This window comes from Ctenopharyngodon idella, chromosome 16, assembly GCF_019924925.1.
Source record: "Ctenopharyngodon idella isolate HZGC_01 chromosome 16, HZGC01, whole genome shotgun sequence".
NCBI lineage: Eukaryota > Metazoa > Chordata > Actinopteri > Cypriniformes > Xenocyprididae > Ctenopharyngodon > Ctenopharyngodon idella.
Genome location: NC_067235.1, coordinates 23,231,606 through 23,252,201, shown reverse-complemented (window position 1 = coordinate 23,252,201; position 20,596 = coordinate 23,231,606). Strand labels below are relative to the sequence as shown.

General features: G+C 42.4%; 1 protein-coding gene and 1 pseudogene across 1 annotated transcript; one reads left to right on the top strand and one right to left on the bottom strand.

Annotated features, from left to right (window-relative positions):
- The first annotated feature begins 906 nt into the window (after positions 1–906).
- On the top strand, positions 907–5,074 carry LOC127497478 (cathepsin K-like; annotated as a pseudogene).
- Positions 5,075–11,580: 6,506 nt separating this feature from the next.
- On the bottom strand, positions 11,581–20,089 carry onecutl (one cut domain, family member, like). The gene is made up of 3 exons (XM_051864441.1): positions 19,641–20,089; positions 18,078–19,384; positions 11,581–14,890 (listed from the first exon to the last, which is right to left on the bottom strand). Exons 2-3 carry the CDS (start codon positions 19,123–19,125, stop codon positions 14,580–14,582), a joined length of 1,359 nt encoding a protein of 452 aa, XP_051720401.1. The 5' UTR covers positions 19,126–19,384; positions 19,641–20,089; the 3' UTR covers positions 11,581–14,579.
- Positions 20,090–20,596: the final 507 nt, after the last annotated feature.

Below are 20,596 nucleotides of genomic sequence, written 5' to 3'. Positions count from 1 at the left end.
TGTTGAATTTTGTTTTCAGAATTGTTTTCAGAATAGAAATTTTAAAAGAACAGCATTTATGTGAAAAAGAAATCTTTTGTAACATTATAAAAGTTGCTTTAAAAAACTACTGACACACATAGCCTATATATATAATCAAATAATCACAATAATAAAATAATAAAATAATCGCATGCGTTAACGTGCTAATTTTGACAGCACTAATATATATATATATATATATATATATATATATATATATATATTAGTGCTGTCAAAATTGGCCCAGAAGTGGCCCAGATCTCAGCCAAAGTTGGGCCAGTTACTGTGAACCGGAATCGGCCCAGTGCTTTACAGCCGTAAGAAATATACATGTGCCAGAGCGAGCTGCGGGCCACAATCGGCCCGGTTAACACGCGCCGATGCCGAGACTAAGCCGCAGGCTCCGTGGGGCAGCCGAGCTCGGGCCAAATACTTCATGCCATCTGTGCATCCATCTTTTGTTCTGAACTTCTGGAAATCATCCAGGTAACTGAGGTTCCTCATGGTCACTCTGTGTCACTCATCTTTTTTTCTTAACTCAGTTAAGAAACAATAGTTTACATTGTTTATATGTTTTAATACTTGTAAAGTATGAAAATCGAAACATTTGAAGTTCTGGGTGCAGCTTTGTTGCAATTACTTCCGCTTTCTTTTTGATGTTAATGAAACTTTTAAAATGAAAAAAATTTTAACGCTATTTTTGAATATAATAAGATGGTAAATTTCTTCTTTTTCATTTCAGATATCACCACTCAATCCTTACTTCTCTAAACTGGCCTAAATAGGTTGCAGTGGGGGTTTCGTTTTTGCATGTGGTTTACAGTTATGTACGTTGCACGAGCATGTTATATAGTGGGTTTACACCTCTGACTGTCTGTTTTTCAGGGCATTATGTATACATTTGGTGGAATTCCTCTTATTGTGGTGGTGTGGTGTGGACTAGCTCACACTCTGGACAATCTCTCACTGGATGAAGCATGGGAGAGCTGGAAAATCACCCATAGGAGGGAATACAATGGCCTGGTGAGTAGCATGCTATGTAAAGACTGAAATAATTAAATTTTCTTTCCTCAGGATGCTAAAAGAGTTAATGAATTAGGTTGGTGAGGTAGTTTGTATTATTATTATTATTTTGTATGACTACTTTGATTGGAATGTACTGGCTAAGTCCCTTTATGGAGCTGTTTTAATGCACTACAGCTGTTATTCCATTCAGTATCACTTTGTTTGTGTCAAGTATTTTCATGTGTGTTTCATGGTGGACAGGATGAAGAGTCTATTTGACGGGCGATTTGGGAGAAGAACATGCTGTAACATAACAAAGAGTATGAACTGGGGATTCATACCTATAATCTGGGCATGAACCATTTTGGAGATATGGTAAGTACCTTAATATTTCACTGCTGAGAAATGCACAACTCATTGTTTTACAAACATTTGCCAGTTTTATAAGAGGAAAAACAGCTATATAACTACCTAGTTTAAGATGCCACAATTAGCCTATTATTTTGCTGTTTTGTTACTTGCTAAACCTATTTGCAGATAAGTAAGCACGTGACAACAGGAATATTCCATCAACAAAATATGTATTATAAAGGCCTGTTTACTGAAACTAGATTCTAACAACTGTTAACATTTTTTGAAGGTTGACCAGAAATTTGATGCAAGGTCTTTCTTATAAGAAAATTCTTCTCTGCAGACACTAGAAGAAGTGGCAGAGAAAGTGATGGGACTCCAAATGCCCATGTACCGGGACCCAATAAACACATACATGCCTGGTGACACAGTGGAGAAGTTGCCCTAATCAACTGATTACCGTAAACTGGGATACGTCACTTCTGTCAAGAACCAAGTAAGGAAATTACAAAATATTCCTGTAATATTTCATCATTCTGTGAAAATCTCACACGATTAACCTTATCACCATACTCACCTTAACTTCTGGCAGCAACAAATGTGCTTTCATACAAATTTCCACAGAATGAGGGTTATCATATTACCATTGGCTTCATATGTTTAGATTTCAAGCCAACTACAGTTATCACTGTACTTGATCTCCATCAGGTGGATAAAAAGATGAAGCTTTTCTTTTTAAATCAGTATAGAAGAGTTTAGACTGCTCCTCAGTGAGTGCTGTTTTTCTCTTGCTCCCCTCAGGGTTCGTGCGGCTCATGCTGGGCCTTTAGCTCTGTTGGGGCCTTAGAAGGTCAGCTGAAGAAGACCAAAGGTCAACTGGTGGATCTCAGTCCTCAGAACCTGGTGGACTGTGTGACTGGAAATGACGGCTGCGGTGGAGGATACATGACAATTGCCTTCCAATATGTCGCAGACAACCAAGGCATTGATTCAGAGGAGGGCAACCCTTATGTTGGAATGGTATGTAAAGTCACCATGAAATCAAAATTGACAATTCTTATTTTTTATGGTATATTTCAGTATTTCGTAATTTTTAATCAAAATAACTTCCCCTCCCTCTTGCAATGACATCTCTTCTCTGATGTTAAAACACTCTTAAGTGTTTTCTTATGGATATATGAAGCACTGATCACACAGAGGTTTTTATTGTGTGAAAAGTTCACACACTTTTAAACCAAGCAGCTTTCTGCTGGTCAACACAGCAAATTCACAAAACCAACTTGAACATGAGCGAAATCTGCATGGGGAACTTTTCCCCCTCATGAGAAACTCCCGATCGTGCGGATTCCTATTTTAATGACTGGATTTCACACGCAAAACCCATTTCCCATTTACACAAGCAACAGTAAATGGGACCGTATCTTTATGCTAACTGACTTAGAAGGCAAAACATTTTTTGTGTTGATAAACAAATTAATTTTTTTTTTTAAATGATTGATTTAAGTTATTTGGAATAAGGTCACAGCCAACCAATGATTAAAGGGTTAATTCACCCAAAAATGAAAATTCTGTCATTAATTACTCACCCTCATGTCGTTCCACACTCGTAAGAACACACTCGTTCATCTTCAGAACACAAATTAAGATATTTTTGATGAAATCTGAGAGGTATGTGTCCATAGACAGCAATTTAACCACTACATTCAAGGTCCAGAAAGGTACTAAAGACATGATTAAAAAATAGTCCACATGACTAGTGGTTCAACCTTAATTTTATGAAGCAACAAGAATACTTTTTGTGCGCAAAAACAAAACAAAAATAACGACTTTATTCAACAATATCTTCTCTTCTGTGTCATTCTCCTACACTGTTTACGTTCAGCGCTTCCAGGTTCTACGTCAGAATGCCGGCTCAGTATTGGCCGACGCTGTTCATGTGAGCAGCACGATGCAAGCATGTGATGGTGGCGCAGGAGCCGGCAAATAATGAGTCGCCGTTCTGACGTAGAACCTGGAAGCGCTGAACGTAAACAGTGTAGGAGAATGATCATTTTTGGGTGAACTAACCCTTTTAACTGTTGACTACTGCCCCCTGCAGAATCAACAGTGTGCCTACAACATTTCAGCGAGAGCGGCCACTTGTAAAGGGTATAAAGAGATTCCTCAGGGTAATGAAAGGGCTCTGACTGCTGCCGTGGCAAAGGTGGGGCCTGTGTCAGTGAGTATAGATGCCAGGCAGTCCACCTTCAAGTTCTACAAAAGCGGTACTTAACATCTCTTCTACATCTATATTGTCTGTTTTGTGTTGTTTTGCTGAAATCTTTATAATAAAGATCACTAATAAGACTAAAAGCTTGACCTGTACTATGTCCAAAACCTCCTGTCCTAGGTGTGTACTATGATCCCAACTGCAACAAGGATGTTGTCAACCATGCAGTGCTAGCTGTTGGTTATGGAGTCACGCCGAAAGGTAAAAAGTACTGGATTGTGAAGAACAGGTGAGATTCTTCAAGAGAGCAACATTGTTTAAAATAATAAATGAATAATTTAATTAAAATTATTCCATTTAAAATAAAGTAAATATATAATTATTTAATTATAAAATAAGGAAGTTTTACGGTTTTTTTTTTTTTTTTTTAAAGAATAAATAAATAAATGTGCATTTAGTAGTGTCTTCTCCTAATCCACCATTTTTTTTTCTGCTTCTGAAGTTGGGGTGAAGACTGGGGAAAGAAGGGGTATGTCCTGATGGCTCGTAACCGTAACAATGCATGTGGCATTGCCAGCCTGGCCAGTTTCCCAGTCATGTGAGAGCTGGAAGCAGGGAGCTCACAAGAGACCAAACTTCAGTCTGCTGCTGACCAATAACAAAAAATACACTCAACCTTGTGGTTTAAAATGAAATGCCTCTTTTAGAGAGTGTTTTTATTTTAAACCACAAGGTTGAGTGTATTTTTCTCTTGTGTCTTAGATGTCTTGTTTTTAATCCTGTCAACCTGTCGAAACTGTTTTGTGAAATATTTGAAATTCAGAAGGGAAGTTTTGATATTGTGTATACAGTCTAATCTAAGTTTTTTTTTTTTTTTTTTTACTCCCCTGGTGGGATCTGAGATCTCTGTTTTATATTTTGATTATATAAATTACCAAAGGCCTTGACCTGAACTGATACATGCTCTGAAAACACCATATTAACAATGTACAAAATTCTTTTTTCTGAGAGACAAAAAACTAATTAGCTTTCAGCATGAATTGTAAGTTCTATTAATGTTAAAGAAGATTTCAGCACATATTTAATCATTTTACATGCGACTATTTTCATTAAGTCAAAACCAGCACCAGGTCAGCACAGATATTTGTCAAATCATGTCATGATGATGACTCATTTTGTAAGTGATCAGCAAATGCCTCATGAAAGGAAAAAAAAGGTCCCATTTTTCCTGCACCCTAGTGGTTATGTGACTTTCAAATATTTGGCCAATGGTAAGAAATGTCATTTTAAGCAAAACCTGTTAATCTAGATTCTAAAACCTAAATCTAATTGCTGATACATTCTCAAAGCTAGATAGGTGTTTATGTCACGTGTTTGCATGCTCAAATGATGATGGTGTTTAACCACATGATTTCCTCTGGCTGTCTTCCTGTTTCCTGTGTACTTTCATATATCATATAATAAAGTATAATTATGGCTTTAGGTTTACCACGTTGTTATCAAGTGTTCTATATTCTTGTCTGAAACAAAAATAGTTACTATGCATCAAGTGAAGTCACTCGAACATTATCTTATTCCGGTGTTTATTACAAATTACGCTAGATGGCGACACACACACACACACACACACACACACACACACACACACACGTTTGTTTTTGTGAATTGTGGGGACATTCTAGGCGTAATGGTTTTTATACTGTACAAACCATATTTTCTATCGCCCTACACTACCCCTACCACTAAACCTACCCATTACAGAAAACTGTGCACATTTTTACTTTCTCACAAAAACTCATTCTGTATGATTTATAAGCCTTTTGAAAAATGGGGACATGGAGTAATGTCCTCATAAGTCACCCTCTCCTTGTAATACCTATGTCATACCAATGTCGTTATACAAATTTGTGTCCTGATATGTCACAAAAACAAACGTGCACACACACACACACACACACACACACACACACACACACACACACACACACACACACACACACACACAATATTTGAAAAAACAGAATAAAACCCCCTCTCAAACTATACAATATACAAAATATACTATACAAAGCACCTCAGACACATTTTTAGGTTACTGCATATATCACCATTCATCTTGCAATTATAATTAGTTTAATATTTATTAATTTGTTTATTTTTATATTTTATATAATTCACCTTAATTAATAGGCTATATTTAATTATTAGTTATATTTATCACAGACACGCCAGGCTCCACCATCAGCCAATCACAGCACACTCCCTCACCAGAATACTGAACACACACACCTGTTCCCCATCAGTACCTCATCACCACAGACTCATAAGCACACCGCTCACCTCAGTCAGTTGTCCGGTCTCGTTCTAACGAAGGGCTCTTCATGTTGATCTCCAAGACTTCTGAAATACTTACCTGTTTTACTCCAGCGTGTTTTCCCAGTCTCTGTGCCTCCTCGTCTGTGTGTGAGTGTACCCACCTTCATCGTGTGTTCATCCTGTCACCGGCCATCACCCCAGGCACGATCTGCAAACCTGTAAGACAAGGACTGTATCAGTGTTCCATTATCACTCCATAAAGTCTCCATTTACCATCTACTTGCCTGCATTACTGTGTTTACCGTGTTGCTCTCCAGTAAACCACCATCTGCTTGCATATCTGTGTCTCCTGCCCTTCTGTCCTTAACAGAAGACCGGCACTGAAGGACGAACAGCATGAGTTCCACGGATCCATTTTAAAGAACTTGTGGATGGTCTTCGTCGTGTACTCACCACCAATCCACCTGCATCCACACCAGCCCTCACTTCCGTCACCGCCGCAGTCACTCCTTCACCACCGGTGTATGCCAGTCCCATGGCCAAACCAGCACCCTTCTCTGACTAGGCGGAGGACTTCAACGACTTCCTCCTGAAGTGTTCGCTGGTCCTGGAGATGCAGCTGCACCTGTACCCTGACGATCGCTCCAAGGTAGCCTTCATAATCTCACAGTTGAACGGACGAGCACTCCAATGGGCAGAAACCATTTGGTCACAAGATGGACCCTTTATTTAGTCTCTGACCAGCTTCATTACCCACTTCATTACCCACTTCAAGGAGGTTTTCGGCAGACCAGCGAGTGATTCATCTGCGGGTGAGCAGCTCTATCATTTGAAACAAGGTTCTGTTCTGTTAATGATTATGCCCTCAAGTTCAGTACTCTTGCAGCTGCCAGTGGATGGAATGAGCAATTGTTAATCAGCACCTATCGTCAGGGTTTGGATCCCAGGGTACGGCTGCATCTCGCTGCATATGAGGGTACCATCGGCCTCGAACGATTCATCCAGCTCTCCATCAGAGTCGCCACTTGTATGCAGTCGTGTCTAGAAGAACACCAGGGCCAGCCGTCATACTCACCATCCCTCCGCCAGCCAGAATCCATCAGCTCTCCAGAACCAGGCAACGAACCTATGCAACTGGAGAATAATAGGTTGACACTTGCTGAGTGGCAGAAGCGGCTGTCCTGGGGCTTGTGTTTGTACTGTGGTGCTACTGGGCATGTCATCTCAACATGCCCCATTCGTCCTCCTCGTCCTATGGTGAGTGCCATTCTTCCCTCCATTAAGAGAATGAAACCACTCTCAACCATTGTAATGCTTACTGCTGTCGATGTTTCCATTCCAGTCCATGCTCTCCTTGACTCCGGGTCAGCCGGTAACTTAATCTCTGGTGCCCTCTGCTGCCAGCTCAAACTCAAGACCACAACCACGCCGTCCATCTACCAGATTCATTCCGTGACTGGCAAACCACTCAGTCATAAGCGTGTCCAGTTATGTGCTGGTCCAGTCAAGCTCCAAGTTGGATTACTGCATGTGGAACATCAACATCTCCTGGTTCTGGAGGATTCCACCGCTAATGTGATCCTAGGGCACCCCTGGTTGGAGCAGCACAATCCCATCATCTCTTGGACCACCGGCGAAATCCTGAAGTGGGGCGACACCTGTTTCCCAGACTGTTTCCCTCACATCCCTCAGCCTCCTGCTCCTCGTTCTGTGATGCTTCCCGTCTGCTCTACCTCCATCGAGAACCCAGTGGATAAACAGTCTGTGGATATTCCTCTTTGTTATGCCCCCTTCAGTGATGTTTTCTGCCCGAAGAGAGCTTCCAAGCTGCCTTCACACCGGCCATGGGACTCTGCCATCGATCTGCTTCCGGGTGAGTCAGTGCCCCGTGGGAAAATCTACCCATTATACATCCCTGAGCAGAAGGCCCTGGAGGAGTACATCGAGGAAGCATTACATCAGGGCTACATCCGTTCTTCCACTTCCCCTGCTGCTTCGAGCTTTTTCTTCGTGGCCAAAAAGGATGGAGGCTTGCGGCCTTGTATTGATTACCGGGCTCTGAACAGAATCACGGTGAAGTTCCGCTATCCTCTTCCCCTCATCCCAGCGGCTCTGGAACATCTACGCGGTGCCACTGTCTTCACCAAGTTGGACCTCCACAGCGTGTACAACCTCATCCGGATATGTGAGGGGGACGAGTGGAAGACAGCTTTTGTGACCCCTACTGGACACTATGAATATTGCATCATGCCGTATGGCCTGGTCAACGCCCCCTCCGTATTCCAGGATTTAATCCATGAGGTTCTCCGGGAGTTCCTCCACAAGTTTGTCCTGGTCTACATCGATGATATCCTGATCTACTCCTGGAGCATGGCCGAACATTGCCACCACATTGCGGAGATCCTGAAACGCCTGAGGGATTTCCAACTATTCCTCAAAGCCGAGAAGTGCTCCTTCCATCAACCCTCAGTGCAGTTCCTTGGATATAACATCAGCAGCAGTGGCATCCAAATGGACGAGGGGAAGGTAGCAGCCATAAAGAACTGGCCTACTCCATCCACCATCTAAAAGCTCCAAAGATTCCTCGGGTTTGCAAACTTCTACAGAAGATTCATCCAGAACTACAGCTCTTACAAACCTCCTCCGTGACAAGCCCAAGTCTGCCTTTAACACCCTGAAAGAAGCATTCACCAGCGCACCGCTCCTCGTTCACCCCTATCCAGAGAAGCCCTTCGTCGTCGAGGTAGACGCCTCTACCACAGGGGTAGAAGCAGTGCTCTCGCAGCAGCAGGGGAATCCAGCCAGACTCCATCCATGTGCCTTCTTCTCCCGCAAACTCAGCCCGGCAGAGAAGAACTACGACATCAGCAACAGGGAACTACTAGCCATCAAACTGGCCCTGAAAGAGTGGAGGCATTGGTTGGAGGGTGGCAAGCACCCATTTACGGTACTCACTGACCATAAGAACTTGGAGTACTTAAGAGATGCTAAGAGATTAAACCCACGGCAAGCTCGTTGGGTGCTGTTCTTCACACGTTTCCACTTCAGTATCTCCTATAGTTTGCGGTATGACAGCAGGACTCAGCGCACTCCACTCATCCATTCATCCCACACATCTCTGGGCACTGGCCACCCAGGGGCCAATGAAACCCTCTTGTTGCTAAAGGAGCGCTTCTGGTGGCCCAACATGGCTAGGGATGTGAGAAGGTACGTACAGGGATGTCAGGAATGCACCATCTCCAAAAGCCCTCGCCATCTTCTATCTGGCAAGCTACATCCTCTGTCCGTTCCCAACAGACCCTGGTCACACCTAGGGGTGGATTTCATTACCCACCTGCCTGCCTCCGACAACAATACCTGTATCCTGGTGGTGATTGACAGGTTCTCCAAGACCTGTCGACTGATTCCCCTCAAGGGACTACCTACAGCCATGGAAACAGCAGAACTCATGTTCAACCACATATTCAGATACTACGGCATTCCAGAAGACATTGTGTCTGACCATGGACCCCAGTTCGTCTCAAGAGTGTGGAAAGCCTTCTTCTCCCTCCTAGGTGTGACCGTAAGCCTCTCGTCTGGATACCACCCGCAGTTGAACGGGCAGACAGAGAGGAAGATCCAAGAGATCGGCCGCTTCCTACGTACCTTCTGCCAGAACTCTTGGAACCAGTTCCTGGGTTAGGCCGAGTACGCCCAGAACTCCCTCCACCAACCAACCACTGGACTCACTGCTCCACTGCTCCAGTCTATCAACCAGGTCAGAAGGTCTGGCTGTTGACCCGAGACATCAGGATGCGTCTGCCCTGCAAGAAGCTCAGTCCCAGGTTCACTGGCCCCTTCACCATCAGCAAGCAGATCAACCCGGTCACTTATCAGCTCCAGCTATCACCACAGTACAGAATTCACCCGACTTTCCATGTTTCACTCCTCAAACCTCACCACCGTTCTGTTTCTGTTCCCACAGAGCCTGGCGCTGCAGCTGAACCCCCCCTTCCTCTCATCCTGAAGGACGGAGCAACGTATCAGGTCAATGAGATCTTGGACTCTCAGCGCCGTGGTGTTCTACTGGAATATCTGGTGGACTGGGAGGGCTACGGTCCTGAGGAGCGCTCATGGGTACCCAGAAACGACATCCTTTAGAAGGGATATGTCTCCATCCGGTATTATACCACTTATTTTGCAAGAATACAATCTGATATTTGGTCATTTAGATTTGTGTCTGCATAACTTTTTATTTGGTTGGACAACTCATTTTTGTTTACTTTGATAGACAAGAGACAAAAGCAATTTTAAAAAATTAAAGTTTCACATTGTAGTATTTTCCATAAATCCAACCTAAAATGCATTATATGTAGCATGAAGGCAAACTATTTCTCAGTTTGAGTGTTTCTGGTTTTAGTAGTTTTATAATGCTTTTCTCTCTGCTGTCAGGGTGCATGTGGTGCTTGTTGGGCGTTCAACTCCGTTGGGGCTCTTGAAGGTCAGCTGATGAAGACCACAGGAAAGCTGGTCGACCTCAGTCCTCAGAACCTGGTGGACTGTTCCTCCAGTTATGGCGACAAGGGCTGCAGTGGCGGTTTTATGAACCATGCCTTCCAGTATGTCATTGATAATGGCGGAATAGACTCAGAGGCATCTTACCCTTATGAAGCAGTGGTAAGTTGTTTGTGTGGGTTCAATTGAAGAAGAAACAAGTGATAATTTCAGAAACATGGAAGAAACATTCCATATTAGAAGTGACAAGAACTGTTACCTCAAGATTTGGCCTGGCTGGATTTGTCAGTGTTTGTCATATCTTTAAGAAGCTGGAATCCATTATCATTATGAGTATAATCTAATAAATAAATGTGTCCTACAGCAAGGGCAGTGCAGATACAATCCAGCTATATAGTATCCAACTACTATTTCGTCAGTGAGGGAGATGAAGAGGCCTTGAAGGAGGCTGTTGCCAACATTGGACCCATTGCAGTGGCCATTGACACCACCCATCCTAAGTTTGTACTGTATCATAGTGGTGAGTATTTCTTCTCCACACATTTCAATCGATTGCCAGATTAAGGTTTTCAGGTTGTAAACTGAAGGTCAAAATAATTGTTATTTTTCTTGGCAACTATTATAACGTTATCTCACACAGGAGTTTACAATGATCCATCCTGCACCCAAAAAATAAACTACGGAGTGCTGGTTGTGGGATACGGTTCGATTGCTGGACAGGACTATTGGCTGGTCAAAAACAGGTTAGTTACACTGAAAATTTTATTGTCATAACCTGACTGGGTTTTTGGGGAGTGGTGTTTTAAACAAAACATTGAGATGAATAAATACAGATGCTGATTGCTTTTTTTTTGCTTTAACAGTTGTGGTACTGGATTTGGAGATGGTGGCTACATCCGTATGGCCAGAAACCAGAACAACATGTGTGGCATCGCCTTATATCCTTGTCATCCAGTCATGTATTTAAAACACTGTTGATATGTATGAACATCACAATAAGAAATGTACTATTTTATATAATATTTCTTAACTGTAAAAGTGTATTCTATTTTATATTTCCATTTTCTTTTAAACAAAATTCCAAATGTTTTTTATGTGTGTCTTACAAAATAAATATTGAATTTTAAATGTTGTCTTGGCTAGTTCTGAAGCTTTAAAAGGAAATATGCTTTCACTCTATTCAGTATGTTTACAAATGACTTGGTTTTATTCAGTGCAACATCACAACGAACAGTTTCACATGAGGTATTAAAGGATTTCTCAAGATCAGCACACAATGTCCAGTTATGATTGACATTTAGATTGCTGTGATTTTTACACCTTTGGTTGATTAGCCACATTCATAAGGTAACACAAGGGAGGGAATGGCATAAAATGACACAGATGTTCACACCAGCAGAAAGAGATTTTAGATGAGTGATAGGTAAAAGAAAAAAGAAAACACTTGCTACCTTTTCAGTCTGCTTATCTGAACCGCCAATAAGTGGAGCTCCAGATGCCAAAAAAAAAAAAAAAAAGCCTTGAGAGTGAATTCTGTCAGCCTATGTTGTGATTCAACAATCAGGTTTGCTAAAATTATATTTTTATTCGGGTGATTCATATGACACAGCTAGAACATAATTGCATCAAATTTGTAGAGACAAACATATTTAACATTTATTTTGGTCTCTATCCTCACTTTTACATGGTAACACTTTGGGTTTTTTTTTTTTTCTTTTTGGAGGGATAAGCAATCATAAGATCAGCAAGACCCCCTCTCTTGCTCAGATTGTCATTCCCATTTGGTCTTTATATTGATAAATGTTCTTCAATCGCTCTCTCTCTCTCTCTCACACACACACACACACACACACACTCAACACACAAACAAGGTTCTCTCTGCCTGCAGGTAGGGCTGTGATTTAGTTGTGTTCACGGATTGATTCCAGCACATTTGGCTATAAAAACTTAGTAACGCACAGACGCTCCCTGAATGGATGGGATCTTTGGTACAGTTACATCTCAGCTACACGACACATCACACACAGTTGAGGTAGATGAAATTAGAGCTGTCGGGTAGAACAAAAAGGGCCAAACGAGTTTTCCTCGGTGGGACAGCGAAATGGAACTATCACTTAAGATTTACAAGCTTTCAAATATATCTGAAGTGGTTAAAAACTACGAGAATATGCCGCAATTTATTAGTACCTCTCCTCACTGACAATAAGTCTGTGTGAACAAAGTGTCCACCAGGAGGCGCCAATCACTAACTTATGTCAGCCATGATCAGCTAAATGTGATCTTAGGGACGCTACAGGTCATCAAGTGATCGCTAACCATCTACCGCTGAAATTTTGCAAATTATAATAACCTAAATCCTTACATCTCTATGAAAAGAGAAGCCCAGTAAACTACTAGCACTGCAACAGGGTGACCTGGAGAGTTGAGACGCACAAGCTGACAGCCCTTTGCCCTGTGCGCAGCACGCTTACAATTGTCGCTCATTAAACTTTAATTCCCATCCCCAAACTCCCATTCACCACCCCTCCCCTTCCTTGCCGTGGTTCAGTAATGCAGCTAGCCTCTGATCTGCCACCCCTCCCGGTGAACGCCCTAAGCCCATGGGCCCGACCGAGCTCCGGCCCCAGCCGCCAAGAGGACACAGATAAAAAGGGCCTCTTTGAAGTCGGCAAAAGTCGATGGCCTCTTTCATGGGCCCTCTTTTAAGTGCGTGCTGTGAAGGGGCCTCACTACATGCCCTGCAAAGGTTAAACACAGGGGAACGAGAAAGAGCATTGAAAAGGGGACGATCTCTCCCTCGACGGCCTACCCCGAGAGACTGCGGCGCAGCACGTATGATCGTCGTACAGTAAATGTGGACTGCAGTGAGGAGATCACAGTTCAACACAGCCTAAATATAGAAGCATTTCGACTTCATAGACACTTGTGTGCCGTTGTACGATCACGCTCGATCTGTTCAGTCAGGCTGTGGCCTAAAGGGTCTAAACATGCAGCACGTGTTAATGATGAACATGAATGGGTACGCTAGCCTGGCTATCGAGATACTAACACAGCGGTCAGGAGATGAGAAACGTCAGGACATTCAGGGAGGACAAATATTCATCTTTGGTATTGGGACTCCTATCAGAGACAGGGTCGTTTTTCACACACAAACAACACTCGGTGAAATAAATACTGACGGTAACTAACAAATAAATAAAATAAATAGCTAGATTAGAAATAAATACATAAATAATTATAAATACACAAAGTGGTTCTCAGTTTATAATCAATTCAAGCTTTTTGTAAGTATTTTTTCTCAGGGTTATCGAGATTTTGAGCTTCTTCCGGTTTGAACAGCCATTGGCCAGATTGTGTGCTTGAACTTTGTACAAAAACCAAAACCAGATTTCTCCATCCTCAGTGTGACATCTAAGAAATCATTTCTGAAATCAGATGGAAATTTCACAAGAAGAGAGCGTTCTGGATTCTTTTTGCAGCCATTCTGTCAGCAGAAACTCGCCAACAAGTTTATAGTCTGTTGCAAAAAGTGTCACAGCTGCACTTCCCTCACCACCTTGTTTTGAGTTCTTCCTCATGTTGTCTGGATGCGACACCATCCTGTGCATTTTGTAACGAAGGAGTATAAAAAGAAAACAAGCTCTCGAAAAATGTTCATATTTTGGTTTCAGCTTCTTTGTCCAGTAGTTTTTCCCTTTAAAGGAATCTCTGAAATATTCGCTTACATCCTTTTTTTGTTTCTTTGGTCATTAATTGTCCATTTGTTGCAAAATCATCTCTCTCGAGAACCCTAAAAATATCATTTTGCCACTGACTTCCCGTCAGTCACGATCAACAAAGAAAAACCAGAAACGTTTGGACCTTGCACTGATTTTAGACGCTGTAACGAATTACAAAATAAACCATTTCAATATCTATTCATAACCCTCAATATGTTGATTTGTGAATGATTTCATAAGCCCTGATGTGTTGGGCTTGTCCTTTGCGATTAAAGCTAAAATAATCACCCTAAAACTACAATCAAATCCTGTCTCATCTAGACATTGCGGACGTCACCCTCTTAAAGACTTCATCTTTGGTTTCATATGCTGTTGATTTGTATACAAAAACACCCTTGATTAAAAACTCTAGACGCTACAGGTAAACCTGTGCTGTGCAGAGCGGAAAACGGCTCGTTTTCCCATCATGCCGTGGAGCAGGTCACAGCTGGAGATGCGGTGCTGGACCCCGACGAGCCGGTGGAGGATGGGCGGCCCTCTTCGGTCCAGCGGTTGAGGTTTCTGCGGCGAGCGTTCATGAAGAAGTTGCTTACGGTGGAAAGCTCAAGGCCCAGCTGCTGAGAAATGGTGATCTGCAGGTCTTTGGTCGGTCGGTGGTTCTCTCTGAAAATAGCCATGAGAGTGCGGCGCTGCAGGTCTGTGAAGACTAGCCGGGTGCGCTTGGGCCCCTGGTTGCGCTCTAGCTTGGATTGCTCCTGCTCCTTACGCTTACAAGCTGAAAAAGAGACAGAGAGAGAAAGAATTAGTCTACAAATAAGACCTGAAAATCTAAATAGGTATTTTCATCAATATTAGCAATTTATCTTTGTTATCTAATAGGCTCTACACTTTCTTAATCGCAGAGAAAATAGTCTTTGTTTTAGTGCAGATTTTTAACAAAAGGCTTTTGTCTTTAACAATAATATAAATCATTTACAAGGTTTCAAACTGTAAAAAAGATGAGTAATGGTTGACTGTTTCACCAAGTGAAAATATGGTCAAAAGATGAAAAAATCTCAAATTTTAAAGATCTCGACATTTTAAAATGTTAAACATGGCATCGAATGTACAACCAGATTCAGGGATGATGATTAAGTTCTTCGCTTATGCAAAAAATCAGGAAATTACAGGCTAAAAAAGATCCCAAAATCTTTAAAATAGAAAACGCTGCGTGTAAAATGAAACTGAGTACTCATGCACAGTCGAAAAAGATGCAAAAGATCAGTTAGAGCTAATGTTGTCAATACTCTGCATTTTTATGTTGAAACAATTATCATATACAGCTATTGTTATATAATATACGTCTTAATTAAATACCGCACTGGGTGTTGACCAGACTATTGCCTGAAAACCAGAGAGAGTCTCTATCAGACAACTGCCAACTTGATAGATAGATAAATGTACTTTATTGATCCCTGAGTGGAAATTCAGGATAAGGGAGATTAAGCGATAAGGAGAAAGAAAACAATAATGATCTATATGAAAAACAAATACATTAGATGGCAAATGAACCAGAAGAAACAAAACATTCAGAAAGTCTGTTGTCCTCAAAATGCACATTTTAAGTTTCAATTCAGCATTTTACCTTTTATATGTCTCATATTCAAACAATTCTCGATTGGCCCCACCTGCTTTCGCCAGTACAATGGTGACCATTAACTAAATGCTTCCTGATGTTGTAATCATGTGTAAAAGGTAGGAATTACCATGCTATAAATCCTGCGCTCCGTACCACACTCCCAGACATAAACATCCCCCCATAGAGTTCTTATGATCGTGGGAGCAGGCCCTAATCATGATGTATACCACTTGTCTCATGTAACTGAAACGTGATCGAAAGCCTTTTTCATAAACCACCCCCACCCCCCAATTGCTTATCACCCCCCTCTCCCCCCCCCCGAAGCCGTGCTCCCTGCCTACTCCACCCCCTGCTGATTTTTTTTCGGCCAGGGGCTGATAGAAATTATTGATTAAATCTGTGCTGCTCAGACTCCCCGACCTATAGAGGAGCTTTAACCCCTTTAGTGCTGGATGAAAGGGGAGCTTCTACGTGCCAAACAACATTTATTGTCAATCTCTGCAGGGCGGCAGAGATCTAAACCTAACTATGCAATTTTATTTTAAAAAATAGTTTGGGGCTAAAAATGTAAAGGTAACAGCGAAAGAGCCTCTGCTATTTAAGCCGATTATATCTCTGTGATTCCTTAAGACAAGAGCTTTAGGCTTCAGTGCTTGTGTGTGAAATCCCAATGCTGTCCGAACACCGAGCTTTAGAGTAATGATCTCTACCCTGCCTTGCGACTGAATTTCTCTCTGTTCATCTCTCTCCCAATCAAAGCTCAGCCAGTTTGCGAAAACACACAGACACAACAAACTGAACACATCCACACAAAAGACCTGAGGAAAAACTGAGTGAGAGAAAGAGAAGAGATTCATGATATCTAGGAAAACCAGGATATACATTTTAGGTCAATAAATCTAGCTAAGATGCATTCATTGTACAACAAATGCAGTGTGATTTCAGGCCACGTTTGCAATATGCATGAAACCTTGGGGGGAAAAAAAGTGTCATCATTTTAGCCTCCAAATAACAAGTATGTGAAAAGTGCTGATGGGTTTTAAAAGGATGGGTATTTGTTGTGTAAATACTGGTTAAAAATCACTGCATTAAGCTGAATCATCATTAAATGTGTCGGTAAGTTGAACTCCTGCTGCCTCTGAGAGAGGAGGCGTGTAGCCGCATGCATTCTAATGTTTGCTCATGCCGTCTTATTCACAGGAGGTGTGTGCAGGAGCCTTCTGCGTTGCTTTCCCAAGGAAATCAATACCAGCTAGTAATTAAACAAAGGGCATGGTGAGAAAAGTCAACACTCATGGAAAGTGGGTTATATAGGGAAATACAGAGGTGTCCACTTATGCTTTTGTGAACAGAAGCTGTGAAAAAAGCCTCAAGAAAAATCCATCAAATAGCGATTGGCCAACAGAAAATTCAGTCAATATCAATTAGAATTTAGGAAAAATAACCCAAGCCTGAATTATGCATGAAAATAAAAGCTGGGACAATTTTAGGTCACAGAAAACAACAACAAAACAGCGTTTACGTTCATCATCCTAAATGACCATTTATTGTCAATCACGAAGATTTCCACGATGGCATGTTTAGCGACTACCACAAAAAAACAACAGCAGGACACAGTACCACTCAGGCCAACAGGGCATTGATTGATTCCATGTATTTCGTTGCATGGAACACCCCTACGACTGAGGGCACAGTGGTCACCAATCAATATCTGTAGTGGTAATGCAAGCAGAATAATTCATTCTGAAGCGTATTTCATGCTTAGGTGATTGATCGCTAGGGATTCGGAAAGATTTCGGGAGAATCTGCGTGTCTGTGTTTGTCTCCCAGCCCACAATCCTCAGTGGCTGCTGCAGCACGCCAGCCGACATTTTGAAAACCGCCCCATCCCTGCATCGCCAACCCCCCCCCCCCCCCCCCCCCCCCCCCCCACCATCGTCCATTCTCATGTTACTGTTTTTCTCTGGATCTCTTTGTGTGCTTTAGACAACAGTTAAAGTTTCAGCCTCTTCAATGTCAAAACATTGTAACACGGCAAGATGCACCGGGTTGGAGGTGAAATCTCTCAATAATGTCTCTCAAAAATGTTTATTTAGCATTATTGCAACAAATTTGTATGCTTGTTTTAACTGTAATTTGGTCAAAAATACTGTTTTATCTGTTGTACTTTTCATGTATTGTGACAAAATAACTGTAATGGAAAATTTACATCATATATGTACCACTTGTCATTGTCGTTAACAATACTCGCACAGATCGACTTGTTAATTTTGGGGATTTGTTCTGTTTCATAACAACAATACATTTCAACTACAATTGAACTTAACAAGCTCAAGCTTTTTACCTTCCAGACGTAACGAGGCCATCCTCTGAAACTCTGGCTCCTGTAGCCAGCGGGACATCCTCTTGAAGGTTTCGCGGCCAGACTTGAGTTTCCCCCAAGGTTTGGGGTTCCTGAGCAGGTCTGACAGAGTGCCCTGAGACCTGCACAGAACCCGCTCTGCAAAAATGGCCTGTGGGATGCTGTACCTCTTCAGTTCAGTGATGATTCTCTGAGCCACATCTTTAGTGTTGATCTCCTCCCCTCCGCCGCCATTCTGTGAGCCAGCCAGCATGCCCTCTCTTCCCAGGCTGGAGCCGGTGGAGGAAGGGGAAGAAGAAGGGAGCTCCCCAAGCTTGGAGGCCTGTTGGCTGGAGAGGTGGTGCTGATAACTCTGGTTGTATATATGGGGGTGGTAGGTGGGAGTGTGCTGATGGGCATCCATTTTGTTTAGCTGGTGGCTGACCCCATGCTCGCCCCCCAAAGAGGGTGGTGACATCTCCCTCACAAAGTCTGGCGGTGTTCGACAGATGTTACCCCCATTGCTGCCCATATGGACCTCATGGCCACCTGGAAGCATCTGGCTACTGTGTCCATTCTGACTTCCCAGGCTACCATAGCCATGCATGGCGGTCTCCAGGCCCGCACTGCCCAGAGGTGGAGACAGACCCTGTCCCAAACCAAAGTCTTTTCCGTATGATGCGTAGTAGTTTCCTCCTAGACCTCGATCTTCTCGCATGAGAGTGAAGCTGCCGATGACGTTGCTGACGGGCAGGCAGGGATGGTGGTGGTGATGATGGTGGAATTTGTCATCAAAGGGTTGGAGGGGTGTTAGTGTGGTGTAGGTGCTACCACAGCTGGTGGGTACATCCCTGCCATACCCCAGACTTGCCATGCTGTGGTCGTACGCGGAGCTCTGGTGGTCGGACTCCAGGCCCATGGCGGGGCCTCCCAGAGAGGGACGAGGGAAAGCAGCCGTGAGATCGCGAGAGTGCAACATGGCTCGGCTGTCCTGACTGTGCGCCAGCTCTACGTGGCTGTGCACGGACATCTCACCCATATTACCATCCATGTCGTTACCTTCCTTACTCCGTTTCTTCTTTAAATTCCAGCTGATGTGTTTTTCTAACAAACAGTCTAGTGTGTGGTTACTGTAATACAATATAAAAACAGTTCCTGATGCTGTTTATATCTCAAAATCTGATTTCAGTGTACTCTCAGAGACATTTCATCACAGTGGCACCATCTTGGGTCATGCAAGCAAATTCTGTGTTCCATAAATGCACCTGTATTTATCCATGTGAGTCTTGCTTTTGCCTTGGTGACCAATGCTGAAAAAGAGACAGGAGGACCATGATCACTGATTTGTTATTGATTATTTATTCAGCTTTGTTGATTCGTCACAAATATTAAAATACTTGAACCACCGTGATTAATTCCTTTATAAAGTTATAACTTTTTTTGTCTATAAATAGCATATTTATTTATTACATCTAATTAATACAATTCTTTCAATTCAAAACTAACTTCAACAATCATATCGAGGTTTAAAAACAAGTGGAAAAGAATTAAGTTGGAATTGCTTACCTCACAACGTAGCTTATCCGACTGGATGAAGAGAAGCGAATCAGCCTCTCCAAAACACAATCAAAAGCTGATAATGGGATGGGGAATTCTATACACCTCCAGAAATTCAGAATTTACAATCACACAACAATCGGTTTTGTGTAACAGCGACTTTTGTGTGCCATCAGCACATTTCGGTGTCCAAAAAAAAAAAAAGAAGAAGCGATGGATCGGTCCAGTCCGTCACCGCCGTTATCCGCTAGATTCTCGCTGGACCACAACTGTCGAGGATGCAACGCAAATGATGCGTAAGGCCGTATGATTTTGTCCGATGTCCGGACTTCGCTATGCTGCAATCGTGTCAAAAATAAGCGCCGATCTATGTCTAAGCATCGCGCTCCGTCGCTGTCATTATCTCTGTGGTTTTGCCCTTCTGTATCCTCATCGATCTCGGCCCCAACTCTTTCTCTCCTCTCTCTCTTCCCCCAGCCCCCCTTCTCTGTACGTCACACTCTTAAAATCTGACAGATGTGGGGTGAATTTACAACCCTCGTTAACTCCTTCCCTCCTGCGGACCTCAAGAAGCCATTGTCTTAGGTGGGGCTCGTGACAGTGTTCGAATTATACAGTTTCAGAGTGAGTTGACTTTTTAAAAAAGAAAATTTTAGGGCGCAAGTTTCTCGAGTAACCAAAATTGAGAGCTGGTGCACCTAACACAAGTCTTTTGTCATAAATTTATAATGTAAATATTCAATAAAGTGATGGATATTTAGTATATGTTTTCTAGTGTTTGGTCAATTAAAGATTTTAGTACTCAGCGCCCTACTGTTGCTATGGTTACCTCCTCAGACCAACGCGATTTTGCATTTTGCTATTGAAAATACGCGCAAAAATATTTTGAAGAAAAATATCAAATTTGATATTGACATACTTCGTTCTACTGTTAACGTGACTTTTTACGGCCCTTTAAGAATTTA